At 46.2% G+C, this 22397-nt stretch overlaps 1 protein-coding gene across 1 annotated transcript in view; it reads right to left on the bottom strand.

Moving 5' to 3' along the window:
- LOC140198475 (uncharacterized) overlaps positions 1-22397 on the bottom strand; it is a 64388-nt gene that overhangs the window by 25778 nt on the left and 16213 nt on the right. The window contains exons 3-5 of the mRNA XM_072259561.1: positions 7795-8223; positions 7617-7712; positions 7295-7528 (exon numbers count right to left, since the gene is read on the bottom strand). Coding sequence (XP_072115662.1) covers positions 7295-7528; positions 7617-7712; positions 7795-8223 — 759 coding nt within the window. The remainder of the gene's footprint in view (positions 1-7294; positions 7529-7616; positions 7713-7794; positions 8224-22397) is intronic.

A 22397-nucleotide genomic window follows, 5' to 3' on the forward strand; every position in this document is an offset into this window, starting at 1 on the left:
TTAAAAAAGAACCCGCATTTACCACCTTGTCTGGCAGCTCATTCCATACTCCCACCACTCTCTGTGTGAAGAAGCCCCCCCAATGTTCCCTTTAAACTTTTCCCCCCTCACTCTTAACCCATGTCATCTGTTCTTTTTTTCTCCCCTTGCCTCAGTGGAAAAAGCCTGCTTGCATTCACTCTATCTATACCCATCATAATTTTATATACCTCTATCAAATCTCTCCTCATTCTTCTACGCTCCAGAGAATAAAGTCCTAACCTATTCAACCTTTCTCTGTAACTGAGTTTCTCAAGTCCTGGCAACATCCTTGTAAACCTTCTCTGCACTCTTTCAACCTTATTTATACTCACACTTGTCTGTATTAAACTCCATCTGCCATTTTTCAGCCCATTTTTCCAGCTGTTCCAAGTCCCTCTGCAGGCTCTGAAAACCTTCCTCACTGTCTACTACACCTCCAATCTCTGTATCATCAACAAACTTGCTGATCCAATTTACCACATTATCATCTAGATCATTGATATAGATGACAAATAACAATGGACCCAGCACTGATCCCTGTGGCACACCACTAGTCACAGGCCTCCACTCAGAGAAGCAATTCTCTACCACCACTCTCTGGCTTCTTCCATCGAGCCAATGTCTAATCCAATTAACCACATCTCCATGTATACCTAGCGACTGAATTTTCCTAACTAACCTCCCATGCGGTCCTTCCCCACCGGGCCCTTGCGGCGGCTGCACTAAGTTTCAGCGCGTCCCTCAGCACGTACTCCTGCAGCCGAGAATGTGCCAGTCGGAAGCATTCTCCCACGGACATCTCCATGTGTGGGTAGATCGTCAAGTTTCGGGCCAACCAAAGAGCGTCTTTCACCGAGTTGATGATCTGCCAGCAGCACCGGATGTTGGTCTCCGTGTGCGTCCCCGGGAACAGCTGGTAGATCAGAGAGTCCTCTGGTACGCAACTGCTGGGGATGAAACGTGACACTAGCCCTCCATCCTCCTCCACACCCTCTCTGTGAACTGACAGTGTGCAAAGAGGTGGGTCACAGACTCCTCCTCACTGCAGCCCGCCTGTGGGCAGTGGGGTGCGGATACGACGTTCCGGGCGCACAGGAGGGATCTGACTGGGAGGGCCCCTCTCACCTCCAGCTAGGCGAGGTCCTGGTGCCTGTTGGTGAGATCTGGCGATGAGGCATTTTGCCAGATGAGCTGGACAGTGTGCTCAGGGAACCACCCCACTGTGCCCATCACGTCCTTCTCCTGCAGTGCCTGCGAGACATTACATCAGACATGTGTTTTTCCAGGTGAGGCAGCACTTCATCTGTGAGTTTGTTGGAGTCGTCTATTCTGTCAGGTGTTCCCAATACGACCTCCTATACATTACTGAGACCCGTCGTAAATTGAGGGATCGCTTCGTCGAGCACCTCCTCTCCATTCGCAAAAAGCGGAACTTCCCGGTGGCCAAACTTTTAATTCCGATTCCCATTCGCGTTCCAACATGTCGGTCCATGGCCTTCTCTTCGGCCAAGAAGAGGCCAACCTCAGCGTGCAGGAGCAACACGTAATATTCCGTCTGGGTTGCCTCCAACCTGATGACATGAATATCAATTTCGCCTTCCAGTTTTAAAAAATCCCACCCCTCCCATCTTCTTCTATTCCCCACTCTGCCCCATTCTCATCTGTCTATCACCTCCCCCTGGGTCCCTTCCTCCTTCATTTTCTCCTATGGTCCACTCTCCTCTCCTATCAGATTCCTTCCTCTCCAGCCCTTTACCTTTCCAACGCACCTGACTTGACCTATCACCTTCTAGGTATCCTACATCCCATCTCCCTCCACCTTTTTATTCTGGCGTCTTCCACCTTCCTTTTTAGTCTGCAGGAAGGGTCTAGGCCTGAAACGTCGACCGTTTGTTCATTTCCGTAGATGCTGGAGAAAGGTGATTGCGTGCGCTCGGTCTCTCTCTCTCTCTCTCTCTCCCTCCCTCCCTCCCTCCCTCCCGGAGGAGAGTGCCTGCGTTCGCTCGGCCTCTCTCTCCCTTTCGCTCAATGCTACCACCTGCCGGAGTCCTGGGTCTTTGGCAAGGTTCAGTGGGCACGGTTTGTGGATTGGACCCTGTAGTTCACGTTCTGATGGTTTTTTTTCCTCGTTTTTGTTTGATCCTTTCTTGTTATTTTGTGCAATTTTGATCGGGGCGGGCTGACAGTCAACGAACAACACAGCGCTAGATTGCACTGAATGGAACTAAAACTGGACATTTCCTGTGCTGTTCGCTGTTATCTTGTGCCGTTTGCGTTGTGGGGGGGGGGGGGGAAGGGGCGATGGTGATGAATTTCTTTGAACGGGTTCCATCGTTTTCTTTGCTTCGTGACTGGCCGTGGGGAAGACGAATCTCAGGTGTGTACACTGCATATACACTTCGATGATAATTGTACTTTGAATCCTTGAGCCTGCCTGACCGACTGACTTCCTCTAGCGTTAACTACATGTTGATTTGGATTTCCAGCATCTGCAGACTTTCTCCTGTTTATGGTTTATATGTGTATTTGTATTTGGATATCAGGTCCAAGGAAATGGATAACATGCGATACAAATTACGCTCCTATGTCAGGATACTGTTCATCGACTATAGGTCAGCATTTAACACCATCATTCCCACGATCCTGATTGATAAGTTACAGAACCTGGGCCTCTGTACCTCCCTCTGCAACTGGATCCTCGACTTCCTAACCGGAAGACCACTATCTGTGCGGATTGGTGACAACATCTCCTCCTCACTGACGATCAACACTGGTGCAGCTCAGGGGGGTGTGCTTAGCCCACTGCTCTACTCTCTTTATACCCACGACGTTAGTGCGCATGCGCCGGTCGTGCACGCAACCTGTTACAGTTGCTCATTTAGTTTCTTACTTTTTAAACTTTTTAACTTAGGTTATTTGTTGTATTTTTTTCTCACGGTAACACGTTGAAGCTGCACCCTCTCTAACATGCTGGTGGAGAGAGTTTTACTTGTTTTTTTTTAGCACTGGAAATAGTTACATTCGGACACGTCTCGTTAGCGTGGCCGCAGGATGGCCGCATTGTTTATTCCAGGGACCAGCTAATTACGCTCATGCCGGCCGGTTTAGCGAACAGAGCAGCGGACATCCCGGCTGAAATCTGGAGGAAAACACACAGAGGATGCAGAGGGGGATCAAAAAGGCGAGGGAAGAGGACCAGGTCGAGACAACAGAGGCTTATGGAGAAGAGAAGTTGTAAGCCGTGTCTCCCCTCTCTCATCAGGGGAAATGTGAGCTCGCCGGGGAATAAAATGGACGAATTGACGACGCTTGTCAGGAGTCAGAGAACATTTCGGGAGAGCAATGTCATGTGTTTTACTGAAATGTGACTGCACGAGGACATACCCGATCAAAGCGTTTCCATAGAGGGCTTCCAGACCGTGCGAAATGACCGGAATTGCACTGAGAGCGTAAGCGTAAAGGGGGGGGGGGGGCTTGCGGTTCTGGTAAACAACAGATAGTGCAGTTCTGGGCATATTACGATCAAGGAACGTGTCTGTAGCCCGGATATTGAACTTTTTGCTGTTGGACTCCGACTATATTATTTGCCAAGGGAAATCTCGCATGCAATTGTTGTTGTTGTGTACATCCCTCCTTCTGCCAACCCGACGTCGGCGTGTAACATCATTTACACTGTCATAGCCAGATTACAAAACCCAGCACCCGAATGCCCTCATTACCATCTCGGGTGACTTCAAGCATGTTACCATGGCTAGAACACTGCCCAACTTCACGCAGTATGTGAGCTGTACAACCAGAGGGGAGAGGACTCTGGATTTGATGTACGCTAACGTTAAGGATGCATACAGCTCCACTCCCCTCCTCCCACTGGGAAGGTCAGATCACAACCTGGTGCATCTAAAACCCTGCTACGTGCCTCTGGTGAAGAGTAAACCTGCAACCTCGAGGACAGTGAGAAAATGGTTGGAGGAGGCTTATGAGGCGCTCCAGGGTTGTTTTGAGGTGACAGACTGGCAGGCACTCTGTGAGCCACATGGAGAGGATATTGATGGGCTCACAGAGTGCATCACTGATTACATCAACTTCTGTATGGACTGCAATGTTCCGACAAGAACTATCCTTTGTTATTAAAATAACAAGCCATGGGTAACAAAGGACATTAAGGACATCCTGAACGCTAAAAAGAGGGCGTTTAGAGATGGAAATAGGGAGGAGCTGAGGGCAATACAGAGGGACATGAAAGCCAGCATCAGGGAGGCTAAAGACAGGTACAGGAAGAAGCTTGAGTGGAAACTCGAGCAGAACAACATGAGAGAGGTCTTGGGGGGTGGGGGGGGGGGAATGAGTACCATCACTGGGTTCCAGCAAACTAGCAACAGAGGAGCTGAAGGCAGTGTGTAACCTGTTCTTTAACAGATTTGACATTGTGGCCCCTGCCCATCCCCCACATGAGCCATCTGTTGTTGACCCCGAACCAGCACATATTCCACTCTCCCCTCCTACCCCTCCTCACAGTCCCCCACCCTGCTCTCATAACCATACCCCTTCCCCACACAAAACCACCATGGTGGGCTTCAAGCTGAACAGGTGAGAAGACAGCTGAAACATCTCAACCCAAGCAAGGCTGCAGGACCAGATGGTGTCAGTACCAGGGTGCTCAAAGCCTGTGCCCCTCAGCTATGTGGAGTACTTTGCCATGTATTCAACCTGAGTCTAAGGCTCCGGAGGGTTCCTGAGCTGTGGAAGATGTCCTGTTTCGTCCCTGTGCCGAAGATCCGCACCCCAGCGGCCTTAATAACTACAGACCGGTGGCATTGACCTCCCACATCATGAAGACCCTGGAGAGACTTGTTCTGGAGCTGCTCCAGCCTATGGTCAGGCCACACTTAGATCCCCTCCAGTTCGCCTACCAGCCCCGACTAGGAGTTGAGGATGCCATCATCTACCTGCCTAACCGTGTCTATGCCCACCTGGACAAGCCAGCGAGCACTGTGAGGGTCTGTGAGCACTGTGAGAAGTGTTTTGACTTCTCCAGTGCATTCAACACCATCCACCCTACTCTGCTGGGGGAGAAGCTGACAGCGATGCAGGTGGATGCTTTCCTGGTGTCAGGGATTCTTGATTACTTGACTGGCAGACCACAGTACATGTGCTTGCAACACTATGTGTCCAACAGAGTGATCAGCAGCACTGGGGCTCCACAGGGGAATGTTTTGTCTCCCTTTCTCTTCACCACTTACACCTCGGACTTCAACTACTGCACAGAGTCTTGTCATCTTCAGAAGTTTTCTGATGACTCTGCCATAGTTGGATGCATCAGCAAGGGAGATGAGGCTGAGTACAGGTCTACAGTAGGAAACTTTGTCACATGGTGTGAGAAGAATTATCTGCAGCTTAATGTGAAAAAGACTAAGGAGCTGGTGGTAGACCTGAGGAGAGCTAAGGTACCAGTGACCCCTGTATCTATCCATGGGGTCAGTGTGGACATGGTGGAGGATTACAAATACCTGGGGATACGAATTGACTATAAACTGGACTGGTCAAAGAACACTGAGGCTGTCTACAAGAAAGGTCAGAGCCATCTCTACTTCCTGAGGAGACTGACGTCCTTTAACATCTGCCGGACGATGCTGAGGATGTTCTATGAGTCTGTGGTGGCCAGTGCTATCATGTTTGCTGTTGTGTGCTGGGGCAGCAGGCTGAGGGTAGCAGACTCCAACAGAATCAACAAACTCATTCGTAAGGCCAGTGATGTTGTGGGGATGGAACTGGACTCTCTGATGGTGGTGTCTGAAAAGAGGATGCTGTCCAAGTTGCATGTCATCTTGGACAATGTCTCCCATCCACTACATAATGTACTGGGTGGGCACAGGAGTACATTCAGCCAGAGACTCATTCCACCGAGATGCAACACAGAGCATCATAGGAAGTCATTCCTGCCTGTGGCCATCAAACTTTACAACTCCTCCTTAGGAGGGTTAGACACCCTGAGCCAATAGGCTGGTCCTTGACTTATTTCCTGACACAATTTACATATTACTATTTAACTATTTATGGTTTTATTATTATTTATTATTTATGGTGCAACTGTAACAAAAACCAATTTCCCCCGGGATCAATAAAGTATGACTATGACTATGACTATGACTATACTATGACTACGACTGTGCGGCTGGGCATAGCTCAAATACTATTTATAAATTTCCTGATGATACAACCTTGTTGTAGAATCTCAAATGGTGACGAGAAGGCATACAGGAGTGAGATATGCCAACTAGCGGAGTGGTGCCGCAGCAACAACCTGGCACTCAACGTCAGAAAGACGAAAGAGTTGATTGTGGGCTTCAGGAAGGGTAAGACGAGGGAACACACACCAATCGTCATAGAGGGATCAGAAGAGGAGAGAGTGAGCAGTTTCAAATTCCTGGGTGTCACGATCTCTGAGGACAAAACCTGGTCCCGACATATCGATGTAGTTATAAAGAAGGCAAGGCAGTGGTTATACTTTATTAGGAGTTTGAAGGGATCTGGCATGTCAACAAATACACTCAAAAACTTCTACAGATGTACCGTGGAGAGCATTCTGACAGGCTGCATCACTGTCTGGTGTGTGTGGTGGGGGGGGGGGGGTCGCTACTGCACGGGACCGAAAGAAGCTGCAGAGGGTTGTAAATTTAGTCGGCTCCATCTTGGGTACTCGTCTACAAAGTACTCGGGACATCTTTAAGGAGCGGTGTCTCAGAAAGGCAGCGTCCATTATGAATGCTTTTTCTCTCTGTTACCATCAAGCAGGAGGGACGGAAGCCAGAAAACACACACTGAACGATTTAGAAACAGCTTCTTCCCCTCTGCCATCTGATCGTGAATGGACACTAAACCCGTGAACATCCCTCATTGTTTTAATATACAATTATTTCTGTTATTTCTCTCTTCTATATTATGTATTGCATCGAACTGCTGCTGCTGTTAACAAATTCCAGGACGCATGCCGGGGATAATAAATCTGTTTCTGATTCTGATTCTCTCTGTTACAGGATTGTAACAGATGATTGCCGCGGCTGAGGACGGGAACATGAGGCATTACAAGGATTGTACTGATTTTGTGGGGGACAAGTTAGTTTGATCACAGTGGGAGAACCACTCCGAAACAGAAGAAACATTCGTCTCCTGTAGATCGGCTATAAGTTGATGGCAATACTGTGTCTTTCAAAACTGCCGTCTACTGCTTTGTAACTGCGTTTTCAATTAACTCGTCTGAAATATAATCCCTCACCTGGAGTAACACCACAGCGCCTTCTTGATCCAACTTTTTCTGATAGTTTGAGAGTTTCCGCTGTGCAGAAATTAAATCTTCTTGAATCACTCGAAGATTTTCCTCCATTCGGTTTAGAATCCTCTTCTCTTCTTCCCTGAGTTCTCTGAGTAAGCGCTGCTCTCTCTCAGCGAGAATCTGGTGCATTTTGGAGAATTCCGTTCTGAAGTGTGACTGCAGTAGGTATGACTGTTCCTGTCAAATGCATGGCGGGCATTAATTATTGCAAAACGATAACGGCAACAAATCGACACAAAGTCGCGGCTTTAGAAGAAGAACCCACCGTGAGTCCAGAAATCTTCTGTTTTTGAAGCTGTTCCTTTTCCTGGATCGCTGATATGCTTTTTGTAAGCGATGCCATCAAAGATTTCATCTGAGCCTAAGAATTGCGTTTGTAAATAGAAAGAAAATGTAAGAACTGGAAATGAATAATCGCATTATCAAATTATTTTTCTATTTACCTTGTAGACGTCGACAGCTTCTTTAATCGTCCGAAAGCGGTGCTCCCTGTGCTCCAGCGCAGCCGCACAGATCACACAGATCAGTTTCTTGTCGGTCTCACAAAACAGCTTCAGCTCTTCCTCATGTTCCTCGCAGTTAAGTTTACTTTCCTTCTCTCTCGGATTCAGACTTAGTTTTCGAGCTCTCTCGGCCAGTCTTGCTAGGGCGCGGTTGACCTTGAGGGTGCGGTCCGCCAAAACCTCTTTACATTCGGGGCAGGAGTTTCTCCCCGCGCTGGCCCAATACTGTGAGACGCAGGAGCGGCAGAAGATATGTTCACACTCCATTGACACCGGATCGATGAAGAAATCCAGGCAGATGGGACAGATCAGATCCTGAGTTAAACTCCAAACCTGCCGTTTTGAAGCCATGCTTATTCCCGAATCTTGCTGATCCAGTAGACTTTAACTGTGTCTCCCGACGGCCGTCACGCAGAACCAGGAAACAAACGCAGAGCATTCTGGAATTGTTACTCATCGAAACTGGGACGGCAGTGTTAAATCCATTAAATTACTTTACTGAGGGGGGCGCTGTTAAAATGAGTCTGCGAATGTATAAAAAAAATCGATGACGAAAGAAATTAGAAATTATCACAAAGTTTAAAGTAACTTTATTATAAAAGCAATCAATACTTCCAGAGCAACAATCCCTAAATTGCAGAACAGGATGATTTCGCAGATGGATTCGTGGCTCAGGAATTGGTGCGGGGGTGGGGGTGGGGGGGGAGGGGAGAACAGATTTCTAGACATTGGAATCTCTTCTGGGGATCCTATAATCTGTACAAAAGGGCCGGGCTACACCTGAACCCGAGGGGGAACCAATATCCTTGCCGACAGGTTTAACAGCTAGAGCTGTTGGGGAGGGTTTAAACCAACTTCTGGTTCTGCTTGGTACTGCGCAACTTGACAGAGGGGTGAGATCCGGAGTGATAGGGATGTTAGTAGGTAGGGTCAGGAAGGACAGGCAGATGATAGGGCAATTTCATTCCCGGAATCATCCTTCTGAACCTCATCCGGACACTCTCCAATGCCAGCAGAACTTCTCAGATGAGGAGCCAAAACTGTTCACAATACTCAAGGTGAGACCTCACCAGTGCCTTATAAAGCCTCAGCATCACATCCCCGCTCTTGTATTCTAGACTTATTGAAATTAATGCTAACATGATATTTGCCTTCCTCACCACCGACTCTACCTGCAAATTAACCTTAAGGGTGTTCTGCACAAGGACTCCCAAGTCCCTGAGCATCTCAGATTTTTAGATTTTCTCTCCATTTAGAACATAATCTGCATATTTATTTCTACTACCAAAGTGCATGACCATGCATATTCCAACCTTGTATTTCATTTGCCACTCTCTTCCTCATTCTCCTAATCTGTCTACATCCTTCTGCAGCCTGCCTGTTTCCTAAACACTACCTGCCCCTCCACCAATCTTCGTATCATCTGCAAACTTGGCAACAAGACCATCTATTCCATCATCTAAATTATTGATATACAGCATAAAGAGAAACAGTCCCAACGCCATTCCCTCAGAACACCACTAGTCACTGCAGCCAACCACTCACCGCTCCTGCCAATCAGTCAATGCTCTAACTATGCCAATAATTCTCCTGGAATACCACGGGCTCTTAAATTCTCCCTTGTGGCACCTTGTCAAAGGCCTTCTGAAAGTCCAGTATACAACATCCACTTCATCCCCTTTATCTATCCTACATGTAATCTCTTCAAAGAATTCTAACAGGTTCTTAAGGAGTGGAGTAACATTTGCAATTTTCCAATCCCTATGGCACCTATGGCCTACGGCCAGATTGGAGAACAGCTTCTTTCCAACTGTGATAAGACTGCTGAATGTATCCTGACCCGGATCTGGGCCGTACCCTCCAAATATCCGGACCTGCCTCTTGGTTTTTTTGCACTACCTTACTTTCCATTTTCCTATTTATGATTTATAATTTAAATTTTTAATATCTACCATTGATCTGTAATCCGGGGAGCGGGAAGCGCAGAATCAAATATCACTGTGATGATTGTACGTTCTAGTATCAATTGTTTGGTGACAATAAAGTGTAAGGTATAAAGTACCATGCCAGAGTCCAATGATTTTTGAAAGATCATTACTAATGCCTTCACAATCTCCACCACTATTTCTTTCAGAACCCTAGGGTATAGTTCATCTGCTCTGGGTGACTCTGGTCTTCCAACTTTTTGATTACCTGCTCCCTTGTAATAGTAACTGTACTCACTTCTCTTCCCTCACACCCCTCAACAGCTGGAACTGTGAAGACCGATGTAAATTGCTTATTTAGTTCATCTGCTATCTCTTTGCCCTCCGCTATTATTTCTCCCTCCTCATTTTCTAGAGGTCCTATATCCACTCTCATCTCTCTTATATTTTTTACATGCTGGAAAAAGCTTTTACTTTACAATATCACTTTTGTATACAGGTTGAGTCTGTGGTAAAGAAGGAACATGCAATGCTGTCATTTATTTCAAGGGGAATAGAATATAAAAGCAAGAAGATAATGCTGAGACTTTATAGACACTAGTCAGGCCACACCTGGAGTATTGTCAACAGTTTTGAGCCCCATTTCTCAGAAAGGATGTGTTGTCATTGGAAACAGTCCAGAGGAGGTTCATGCGGATGATTCCAGGAATGCTAGGGTTAACATATGATGAGTGTTTGAAAGCTTTGGGCCTGTACCCACTGGAATTTAGATGAATGCGGGGGCACGGTTGGGAACCTCATTGAAACCTACCAAATGTTGAAAGGACTAGATAGGGAGAATATGGAGAGGATGTTTCCTCTGGGGTATCAGGAACAAGCCTCAAAATTGAGGAGGCGACCCTTTAGAACAGAGGTAAGGAGGAATGTTCTTTAGCCAGAGAGTGGCAGAGAGTAGTAAATCTGTGCAATGGTCGTGGTGTAGGTCAAGTCTGTGGGTATATTTAAGACAGAAGTTGATAGCGTCCTGATCGGCCAGGGCATTAAAGGTTATGGCGAGAAGACAGGTGTATGGGGTTGAGTGGGATCCAGAATCAGCCATGATGGAGTGGTGGAGCAGACTCAATGGGCTGAATGGCCTAATTCTGCTCCTATGTCTTATGGACTCTTTTATCTTGTTCTTTCATGCTTGGGAAGATGTTGGAGTTGACTTCAGTGTACTTGGAGACCCACAAGAAAATCAGCCAAAGTCTGCATGGTTCCCTTAAAGGAAAATCTTGTCTGACAATCTGGTGGAATTTTTTGAAGAAATAACAAGCAGAGTAGTCTAAAGGGTATCAGTGGATGTTGTGTACTTAAATTTTCAGAAGGGTTTTTACAAGGTGCTGCACATGAGACTGCTGAAAAATAAGTATTAGTGGAAAGATAATAGCATGGATAGAGCATTGGCTGATTGACATGAAGCAAAGAGTGGGAATAAAAGCATCCTTTTTGGATTGGCTGCCGGTGACTATTTCTATTCTATAGGAGTCTGCTGGGACCGCTTCTTTTTATGTTGTCTGTCAGTGATTCGGATGATGAAATTGATGGCTTTGTGTCAAAGTTTGTGGACAATACGAAGACTGGTGGAGAGGCAGGTGGTACTGAGGAAGCAGAGACACTGCAGAAGGAATTAGACAGATTAGGAGAATGGGCAAAGAGGAGGAAGATGAAATACAGTGTCGGAACATATACGGTCATGCACATTGGTCGAAGTAATAAAAGAATTATCTCTTTTCTAGATGCTGAGTAAATGCAAAAATCCGAGGTGCAAAGGGATTTGGGAGTCATTGGCAGGATTCCTTAAAAGTTAATTTGCATGTTGAATTGGTGGTGAGGGAGGTAGATGTAATGTTAGCATTCATTTCAAGAGAAGTAAAGTATAAAAGCAAAGATGTAATGCTGAGTCTTGATAAGGCACTGATGAGTCATCACTTGGAGTATTGTGAGCAGTTTTGAGCCCATTTGAGAAGAGATGTGCTAGCATTGGTGAGGGATCAAAGGAGGTTGATGAAAATAACTCAGAATGAAGGCGTTTTCATATGAGCAGCGATTGAAGGCTTTGGGCCTTTACTCGCTGGAATTTAGAAGAACGAGGAGGATCTCATTGAAACCTATTGAATGCTGAAAGGCTTAGCTAGAGTGGATGTGAAGAGGATGTTTCCTTTGGTGGGGGAATCTAGGACCAGAGTGTAGAGCCTCAAAATAGAGGGACATCCATCTATAACAGAGACGAGGAGAGACTTCTTTAGCCCGTGGGTGGTGAATAGGTGGAATTTGATGCCACATGTGACTGTGGAGGCCAGGTCACCGGGTGCATTTCAGATGGAGGTTGGTATTTTCATGATGAGTCAGGTCATGAAAGATTACGGGGAGAATGCAGGAGAATGGGGTTGAGAAGGAAGTGATAAGCCATGATAAAATGGCAGGGCAGACTTGATAGGCTGAATGGCCTAATTCTGCTCCTTCGTCTTATAGTCTTCTACCCTAAACTACATATATAATCACCACATACAACTCTGAGATTTGTTTTCTTCCAGACATACTCAATAAGTCCAAGTAACATCACAGCTCCCTGTTCGGTGGTGGCGAGGGCTTTACACATGATGGACTGGGCAGTGATAAGGTGCATACAACAAATAAATACTGAGTGTGAAGGACAGGACTTGTTGATAATGTGGACATGTTGAAAATCAAAGTAAAATTATTATCAAAGTGCATGTATGTTACTATTTACAGTACAGTTTTGAGATTCATTTTCTTGCAGGTTTTTACAAGAAAATAAAGTATTAAAGAATTTATGAAAGACTATGCATAAAAAACACTGAACAGTAACCAAAGTGCAAAAGAAGATCAATTTCACAAATAAAAGAAATTCTATTGAGACCATGAGTTCTAAAGGGCTCTTGAAAGTGAGTTTCCAGAATCAGTTCAGTGTTGAGGTGAGTAAAGTTATCGACGCTGGTTCAGGAGCCTGACGGTTCAGGGGTAATAACCGTTCCTGAACCTGCTGGTGTGGGACCTGATGGTTGAGGGGTAATAACTGTTCCTGAACCTGCTGGTGTGGGACCTGATGGTTGAGGGGTAATAACTGTCCCTGAACCTGGTGGTGTGTAGCCTGACGGTTGAGCGGTAATAACTGTTTCTGAACCTGGTGGTGTGGGACCTGATGGTTGTAGGGTAATAACTGTTCTTAAAACCTGGTGGTGTGGGACCTGATGGTTGAGGGGTAATAACTGTTCCTGAACCTGCTGGTGTGGGACCTGATGGTTGAGGGGTAATAACTGTTCCTGAACCTAGTGGTGTGTAGCCTGACGGTTAAGTGGTAATAACTCTTTCTGAACCCGGTGGTGTGGGACCTGATGGTTGTAGGGTAATAACTGTTCTTAAAACCTGGTGGCGTGGGACCTGATGGTTGTAGGGGAATAACTGTTCCTGAAACTGCTGGTGTGGGACTTGTTGGCTGAGGGGTAATAACTTTCCCTGAACCTGGTGGTGTGGGAACTGATGGTTGAGGGGTAATAACTGATCCTGAACCTGGTGGTGTGGGACCTGATGGTTGAGGGGTAATAACTTTCCCTGAACCTGGTGGTGTGGGAACTGATGGTTGAGGGGTAATAACTGTTCCTGAACCTGGTGGTGTGGGACCTGATGGTTGAGGGGTAATAACTGTTCCTGAACCTGGTGGTGTGGGAACTGATGATTGAGGGGTAATAACTGATTCTGAACCTGGTGGTGTGGGACCTGATGGTTGAGGGGTAATAACTGTTCCTGAACCTGGTGGTGTGGGAACTGATGGTTGAGGGGTAATAACTGTTCCTGAACCTGGTGGTGTGGGGCCTAAAGCTCCTGTCACACTTTCTGAAGGCAGCAGCGGAAAGAGAACACAATGCAGTTGAGTATTTAATGATGGATGCTTCTTTCTTGTGGCTGTTCTCAATGGTGGGGAGGGCTTTACCTAGGATGGACTGGAAGTATCCATCACATTTTGTGCGTTTTTTCCACTCTGAGGCATTGGTGTTTCCATAACAGGTGTGGGTTATGGAATTGGGATGGTTTTTCATTAGCCTGAAGAAGCTCTAAATGTTTTTGTTAGCTCTCTGTTTTTAACTAAATCCATCATGAATTGAAGAATTAGAGAGGCTTTCTTAACTTAATGCAAAGATTTATGGAAAGCCTCTTTAAGTATCTTCTGTTGCTATTACCCAATCTTTGCCTGTAATATATCTTCCTCATCCATTTCAGCCAACTCTATGCTCACACAATTGTAACCTGTTCAATTTAAATTTGATACACTGGCTTCAGCCCCAGATACCTCACTCTCAAACTGAACTTGGCATTTAACCACGCTTCTTCATGTCGACTTGCCAGTGAAAGGGGGGAATTACAATGTTAAAAGTGAGACAAACATCAGCTGATGCTGGCAGATCTTCAGATCAGTGAAAGACGCTCTTTGGTCGGACGAAACTTGTTGGTCTTGCAAGCACACCGAGATATCTGTGGAGGAAAGCAGCTGACTGGCACATTGCAGACTGCGAGAATACATGCTGAGGGACACACTGAAGTTCAGTGGGGAAGGACCACAATGTAGGGTTCGTCTCCTACTGGAAGAGGGAGGGGCTGGGTGTGGGGAGAGGTAGCCCCCCAATTATTGTAGGAGTTAGTATACCACCCCAGGGTGGCACATGAGTGGCAGCAGGGCTGTTAAGTTGTATGAATGATGGTGGCATCTATTTGGGCACCCTGGTAGCGTAGCAGTTATCTCAGGATGTCAGAGTTTGGAGTTGAGCCCTGGCGTCCTCTGTAAGGAGACTGTACGTACACCCCATGGAATGCGTGAGTCTTCCCCTTGTGCTCTAGTTTCTTCCCGCAGTTCAACGCCGTACCAGATAGGTTAATTGTCCACTGTAAATTACTCTGTGATTAGGTTAGAGCTAAACGTGTTGTTGGGGGCTGGGATGCTGGGACGGTGCTGCTCAAAGGGCCCACCCCACTAAAACAAGAAGAGCTGTATGGAGATCATTGACCATGTACAGCCCTGTGAAGGACGAAAGGGCATTGAGTGCTTTAATCTTGTAAGTACTTTTATCATCAATAAAGTGTATTTTGTTCCAAAAAAAAAAAAAAGAGGAAAAATAGCCTTAGCTCTGTCAGCACATCGAGATGTCTGTGGAGGACTGCGGAACACCACAGGAGGACGTGCTGAGGGAGGCACTGAAGCTCGGAGCAGCCACCTCAAAGGCTCTGAGGGGGAGGCCACAGTGTACGGTTACACATAGAAAACCCAATGCGGACCCTTCAGCCCACGATGCTGTGCTGAAAAAAGTTCTTCCACTACAGAAGAGGGAGGGGCCAGCTTGGGACGGGAAGACCCCCCCCCAATTATTGACCACCTCAGGGGCCACATGAGTGGGAACAAAAAGACCTTTGTACACTCAGGCCATGCCTCCCAGAGACCTGGGCTATATTCTTTTTGGTGACTGTACACTTTTGCCAACATAACCATGTGTGCTGTGCTCTACAGGAACCTTGTTTTGTTTGACTGTGTTCGTGTGTCTGGTTGAATGACAATTAAACGTGAACTGGCGCTTGATCCTATTGGTTTGATGCAATTTAATATTAAAACATTGTCTACAAATGTAAGAATGAGAAGTTTATTTACACAGTTTATTCTGGATTAAGAAATCAAGTAATTCAATTGTATTATCAAAATTAGATAGATTAACCAATAACATTTTTTTTGTGAACAGGCCGCCTCTCACAGCATCCCACGAGTCCCGCGTCCTCACGTTTCACCTCCAACTCTTTCCTCTCATTCTCATAGGCATCGACTCCCAACTGACCTGCTTAGCACACACCTGTGGGCAGTTTACAGTGGTCAAAGCTAACAGTAAAGTGCTGGGTCCTGCCAGACAGATTCAAGCTATATGAATAGAAATCAAAAAAAAAAAAAAATCGCTAGGCCAACGTGGTATGGAAATAGAAAATGGAAAGTGCTGCAACAATTAACTAGGTCAGGTAGCATCTGTGGAAATCTGCATCATCTGCCAGCAGGGAGGAGGTACAGGAGCCTGAAGACACACACTCAACACCTTAGCAACAGCTTTGGACCCTCTGCCATCACAACCATAAAGGTGGTGACAAGGGGGCGTACAGGAGTGAGATACGCCAACTGGTGGAATGGTGCCTCAGCAACAACCTGGCAGTAAGGGGAAAGAGCTGACTGTGGACTTCAGGAAGGGTAAAATGAAGGAATACCTACCAATTCTCATAGAGGGATCAGAACTGGAGAGAATGAGCAGTTTCAAGTTCCTGGGTGTCAAGATCTCTGAGGATTTAACCTGGTCCCAACATATTGATGTAGTCATAAAGAAGGCAAGACAGCGGCTATACTTCATTAGGGGTTTGAAGAGATTTGGCATGTCAACCAATACACACAAAAACTTCTATAGTCGTACCATGGAGAGCATTCTGACAGGCTGCATCACTGTCTGGTACAGAGGGGCTATTGCACAGGACCGGAGGAAGATGCAGAAGGTTATAATTCTAGTCAGCTCTGCTTGGGTATGAGCTTACAAGGTACCTAGGACATCTTCAAGGAACAGTGTCTCAGAAAGGCAGTGCCCATTATTAAGGACCTCCAGCACCCAGGGCATGCCCTTTTCTCACTGTTACCATCAGGTAGGTGGTACAGAAGCCTGAAGGCACACACTCAGCGATTCAGGAACAGCTTCTTTCACTCTGCCATCCGATTCCTAAATGGACATTGAAGCTTTGGACACTACCTCGCTTTTTAAAATATACATTATTTCTGTTTTTGCACATTTTTAAAAATCTCTTCAATATATGTAATTGATTTACTTGTTTATTATTATGTTTTATTTTATTTATTATTTTTTTCTCTCTCTGCTAGATTATGTATTGCATTGAACTGTTGCTGCTAAGTTAACAAATTTCACGTCACATGCCAGTGATAAAAAACCTGATTCTGATTCTGTACTGCTGCTACAAAACAGCAAACTTCATGATGTATGTTAGTGATGATAAACTTGGCTCTGATATCTCAGATCGGATGGGTTAGAGGCCATTAAAAACAAACTGAATTTGGCGTGGACCAGTGAGCCAAAGGAGCTGTTTTCAGGGGACCCCAGGTGGCCACAGGGAAAATGTACAACCTCCCTGCAGTCAGTACAGTCCTGATGACGGGTGTTGGCCCGAAACATTGACACTTTATTCCTCACCGACCCCCGCCACAGGTGCTGCCTGACCTGCAAGGTTCCTCCAGCATTTTGTGTGCCTTGCTGCCGAATATGTTTAATTTCAGATTTTCAACCAGCTGGTTTCATCCAAAGTCCAGAAGAAAGGATAAAGTTTCTCCGTGAATTTATTCCCGGTGAAGATGTGCAGATGGGACTTGGAGTCCAAGTTGTAAAATGAAACTGTCCCGGACTCGTAGTTGAGATAAACTCCCACCTTCCCGGGGATGGGACCGGCTGGGAGAGTGGTTGGGGGGGAGGTGAGAACACCGAGTCCATCACCCGTTCTCTGGATGATCCAGAATCCATTCTCTGGCGTCATGTCAACCCGTTTCTTCCTCTCCACAGACTCTTTGACAACTCCCAGACCCCAGCCCTGATTCCCCGTCACATCTACCTCCCAGTAATTTCCCCCTGATGTGAATCCCTCTGATCCCAGCACACATGGCCAGACCGTGAACCTCTTCCAAGTGTCAGGGACTCTCTTTTGTTTCCTGGTCCACCTCACACCCTTCAAGTCATTAGACACCTCGAGTAGCCTATTGGCTGTTTCCAAGTCAAGGGCCACAGCAACTGCGGGAAGAAGCAGAGAATTAGACAGTCTTTGGTTGGGTGGTTTGGGGGGTTGCTGAAGGGAGTCCCCTGGTCCATAGGTCAATGCCTCCCAAGCATCGGTCAGTAAATTGGCCGGGAGACAAGCAAATCAATGGTACCCACACTCATGTCAAAGTCAAAGTCATGTCAATGTATGTATAGTATGTCATCATTTCCTTGCAGGCATTTACAGTAAAATAAAGAAATACAATAGAATTTCTGAGAAACTATACATTAACAAAGACTAGCATGCAAGCAATGTGCAAAAGAATACATATATGCATACATATGTACATATTCATATATATGCACACAGTATATAATTACATACCAGGAGCATGATGGCTTTGGATAATACCTGTCCTTGAACCTGGCTGTGGGCGACATAAGGCTTCTGTACCTGCTGCCCACAGTCTCTAACTATGTTGCAGTGAAGAAGCAGACTCCTAGACGAATGCACAATCGTCACATCTGCTATGAATTAACAGTCATGACAGTGAGTAAGATCATTTGAGTATCTAGGATAATACTATGGCCATATAGTCAAAGGTATGTTTGTTACCTCAAATAAACTGAGCCATTATCGGGGGAAGGAGCCACTCAATTAAGAAACACGCGAAACACTGGAGGATCTCGGCAGGTCAGACAGCATCTTTGGTGGGGAGGTTTCGGGCTGAGACTCTTCATCAGGTCCGGAAGGGAAGCGGGAGGAAGACAGCAAAAGAAGGTGGGGGAGGATGGGGAGCTCAAGCTGGAAGGTGATGGGTAAAGCCAGGTGGGGCAGGGAGAGGGAAAGGTGGAGGTGGGATGATGTGAGGCGAGTCTGGGAGAGCAAGTGATTGAAGAGGCAGAGAGGAGCAACAAAGCACAGGCGGGGGGCGGGGGGGGGGGGAGGAGGCAGCGAGAGAGAGTCTCACTGAGCTCCCATCAAGGAGAAAATTTAAGCTTATTCAAGGTAGGCTTACCCAGATGACTCACCTCCTCCCTCCTCTCCCACCCACCCACCTTCCCCCTCACCTATCACCTGATCCACTGGAGGGAGAACACAAGCTGGCAGGTGATACGTGAGATCAGGTGAGGGGGAATGAAGAGGCTGGGAGGGGAATAGGTGGGAGAGGTAAAGGGTTGACAAGGAATAGGAGAGGACAGTGAACCATTTGAAGAAAGGCAAATAGAAGGGGCACCAGAGGGAGGTGGTGAGTGGGGGAAGGGGAGGGGAAAGAAAGGGGTAATACAGTAACCAGAACGGGGAATGGATATACAGTGGGGGGTGGGGGGGGAGAACTATCAGAAGTTAGAAAAATCGCTGTTCATGCCATCAGGTTGAAGGCTACCCAGACAGAATATGGGATGTTGCTCCTCCAACCTGAGTTTAGCCTCACCACAGCAGCAGAGGAGGCCATGGACAGACATGTCAGAATGGGAATGAGAAGCTGAATTGAAGTGGGTAGCGACTGGGAAATCCCACCTTTTGTGGCGGATGCAGTGAAGGCGTTCACTGGGGCAGTGCCCAATTTACGTCGGGCCTCACTGGGAGCACTGGATACAGCAGATGACTGGGAAGGCAGTGGTTTCCCTGTGGCATTTCCAAACTCTACAATGGGTACTCAAAACTGCCCAAGGAATCACTAGCGCCAGCCTACCCACCATTAAGGACATTTATACAGAAAGGTGCTGGAAGAGAGCCAGTTACATCATGAAGGATCCCACTCACTCTGCTCATGGACTGTTTGTCCCACTTTTGTCAGGGAGGAGGCTACGTAGCATCCACACCAGGACCACCAGACTCAAAAACAACAGTAAGACTGATTAAAACCTCCACCAATACTTTATTATTCCCATCAGTCACCTTATGTACAGGCTAGTGTCACTTTATCGACATACGGTCGATGTGTGTGCACGTTCTTTTATGTCTTTTTATTTATTGTGTTTTAGAGTAGTAGAGACCTAGAAAAGTACAGCACAGAAAACAGCCCTTCTGCCCATCTAGTCCTTGCCAAACTATTTAAACTGCCTGCTGGGACCATAGTCCTCCATACCCCTACCATCCATGTACTTGTTAAAAAAAATATGATTGTGTCTTTTATCTCTTTTTTTTTGCTCAGCGTTGGACCCAGAGCAACAAGTATATTGTTTTCTTTACACTCAAATGGCATTAAGCAATCTTGAATCTGTGCCCAGGTTTCAATGGCAGGGTCAAAGTTCATAAATTCAGTGATATGAAGCATAAAATGCAGTAAACAAGAAAGATTGCAGCAATATTAAGGATTAAAAGTCTCCAGATGAAAACAAAGGTATGTGGTAGAACAAGAGGAACCAGTTTTTCAAAGGAAACAAGGTCCTTATTCTCTCTGAGGGTACAGAAACTGCGAGAACAAAGAGTTATTCATCTATCTGAGCTCACGTGTTCTGCCCTTCAGTAAAGTATTCTTTTGGTTCTCCCGCCTGATCCCAATTACTGTTAACTCCTGTGAACTATTCCCCTGCCTGGAATACATTCAATGATTCGGTTTCCATAGCTACCCGGTGAAGGAATCACAATCAGATTTGTTATCACTAGCATTTGCCATTTTGTGGCAGCAGTACTGTGCAATGCATAATAGAATTATAAGTCACAATAGGGATTAAATAAGAAAATAAACCAAAAAAAAAATAGAGCTAAAAAGGAGCAAAATAGTGTTCATGGACCTTTTAGAAATCTGATGGCGGAGGGGAAGAAGCTGCTCCCGAGAGGTAAAATGTGTGTCTTCAGGCTCCTGTAACTCCTCCCTGATGGAGGTAATGATAAGAAGTCATGTCCTGGGAGGTGGGGGGGGGGGAGGGGGGGTCATTGATGATGGAAGTCACCTTCTTGAAGAGTTGCCTTCTGAAGAGATCCTCAATGGTGTGGAGGCTAGTGCTCGTGGCAGGGCTGGCTGAGTTTGCAACCCTCTGCAGCTTTTTCAAACTTGGCAGAATTTGGAAGCTTTAGCCCCTCCAGAAGGAAAACCCTCTCCCCAACCCCACTGAGTATATTTACACGGACACAGCATTGTGTATCAAAGACTCTAACCATCCAGGCCATGCTCTGTCCATGCTACCACCAACGGGCAAGGGGTATCAGAGCCTTGGGCTTCGCACCACCAGGTTCAGGAACAGTTATTATCCCTCAACCATCAGACTCCTGAACCAGGGTGGATAACTTCACTCACCATAACACTGAGTTGATACGCAATCTACAGGCTGACTTTCAGAGACTCCAAAACTCATGTTCCCAGTTTTGTTTTTGTACAATTTATATTCTTTTGCACATTGGTTGTTTGTCAGTCTTTGTTTCTGTGTCGTTTTTTTTCATAAATTCAATTGCACTTCTTTACTTTTCTGTAAATGCCTGCAAGGAAACTAATCTCTAGGTAGTATCTGGTAGCACACACATAATTTGATAATAATATTTTTTACTTAGATCTCATCTCCATGACAAAGGACCAAACATTATTCAGTAACCATATCTTTAATTGTAAGCTCCCTCATGAGGAGAAATACATTCCCAATGCCTATCAGGCAGTCTTCACAGAATATTCTATGTTTCATTAACATCACCTCTTAATTCTTGCAGACTGGCAAGCAGAGGGTCGACCTTGCCTCATAAGGCAAACCTTCATCCAAAGAAATAAGTGAACCTTCTCTGAACTGCCTGCAATGCAAGTGTATCCCTCCTCAAAACTTCAAACCTCTTGTGACAGCCGTATTCTCCCTGCCTCCCTATTCATTTTACCTGCATGCGGCTTCTCAGTTCTTTATGAATACAGGGATCCACATGACATGACAATTCAATAGTCTCGCTCTCTCTTCCTCCATCTCTCCTCTCTCTTTCCCTCTCCCTCCCCTTCGCTGTCCCCTTCATTCTCTCCTTCTCCTTCACTCACTCTCTCCCCTCCCCTTCTATCCTCCTCCTCCTCCTACCTCACCCTACTCCCTCTTCCTCATTCTCCCTCTCCTATCTCTCCCACTCTGTCTCTCTTCACTGTGTCTTCTTCTCTCTCTCTCCATTCCTTTCCTCTCACACTTTCTGCTTCTCCTTCTCTCTCCCCACCTCTCTCAATTTACCTATCTCCCTCTTCCTGTCTTGCTCTCTCTGCTCTCTCCCTCTCTTTCACACTTTCTCCTTCTTCTCTCCTCTTCCTTCTCCCCTCTCATCTCCCTCCCTCCTCACCCTCCTCCTCTTTCCCTCTCCTTTACTCCCTTCCTCTTTCTCAAACACATTCTCCTCCCCTTTTCTCTCCCCACCTCTGTGTCCATCTCTCTCTCTTTCACTCTCTTTGTCTCACTCTCTCCTTCTCTCGCTCCCTGTCTTTCTATCTCTCTCTCTCTCGCTATCTCACTCTCCATATCACTCTCTCCATCTCCTTCACTTTCTCCCTCACTTTCTTTCCTCCTTCTCTCCCCCTCCTGCTCCCCCTTGCATCCCCTCCATAAGACCATAAGACATAAGAGCAGAATTAGGCCATCTGGCCCTTCAAGTCTGCTCCACGATTCAATCATGGCTGATCCTTTTTTTTTTTATCTGTTCCTCAACCCCAGTTCCCTGCCTTCTCCCCATAACCTTTGATGCCATATTCAATCAAGAACCTATCAATCTCTGCCTTAAATACACCCAACGACTGGGCCTCCACAGCTGCATGTGGCAACCAACAGATTCCATAAATTCACTACCCTTTGGCTAAAGAAATTTCTCCACACCTCTGTTTTGAAA

Source organism: Mobula birostris, chromosome 5 (genome assembly GCF_030028105.1).
Source record: "Mobula birostris isolate sMobBir1 chromosome 5, sMobBir1.hap1, whole genome shotgun sequence".
NCBI lineage: Eukaryota > Metazoa > Chordata > Chondrichthyes > Myliobatiformes > Myliobatidae > Mobula > Mobula birostris.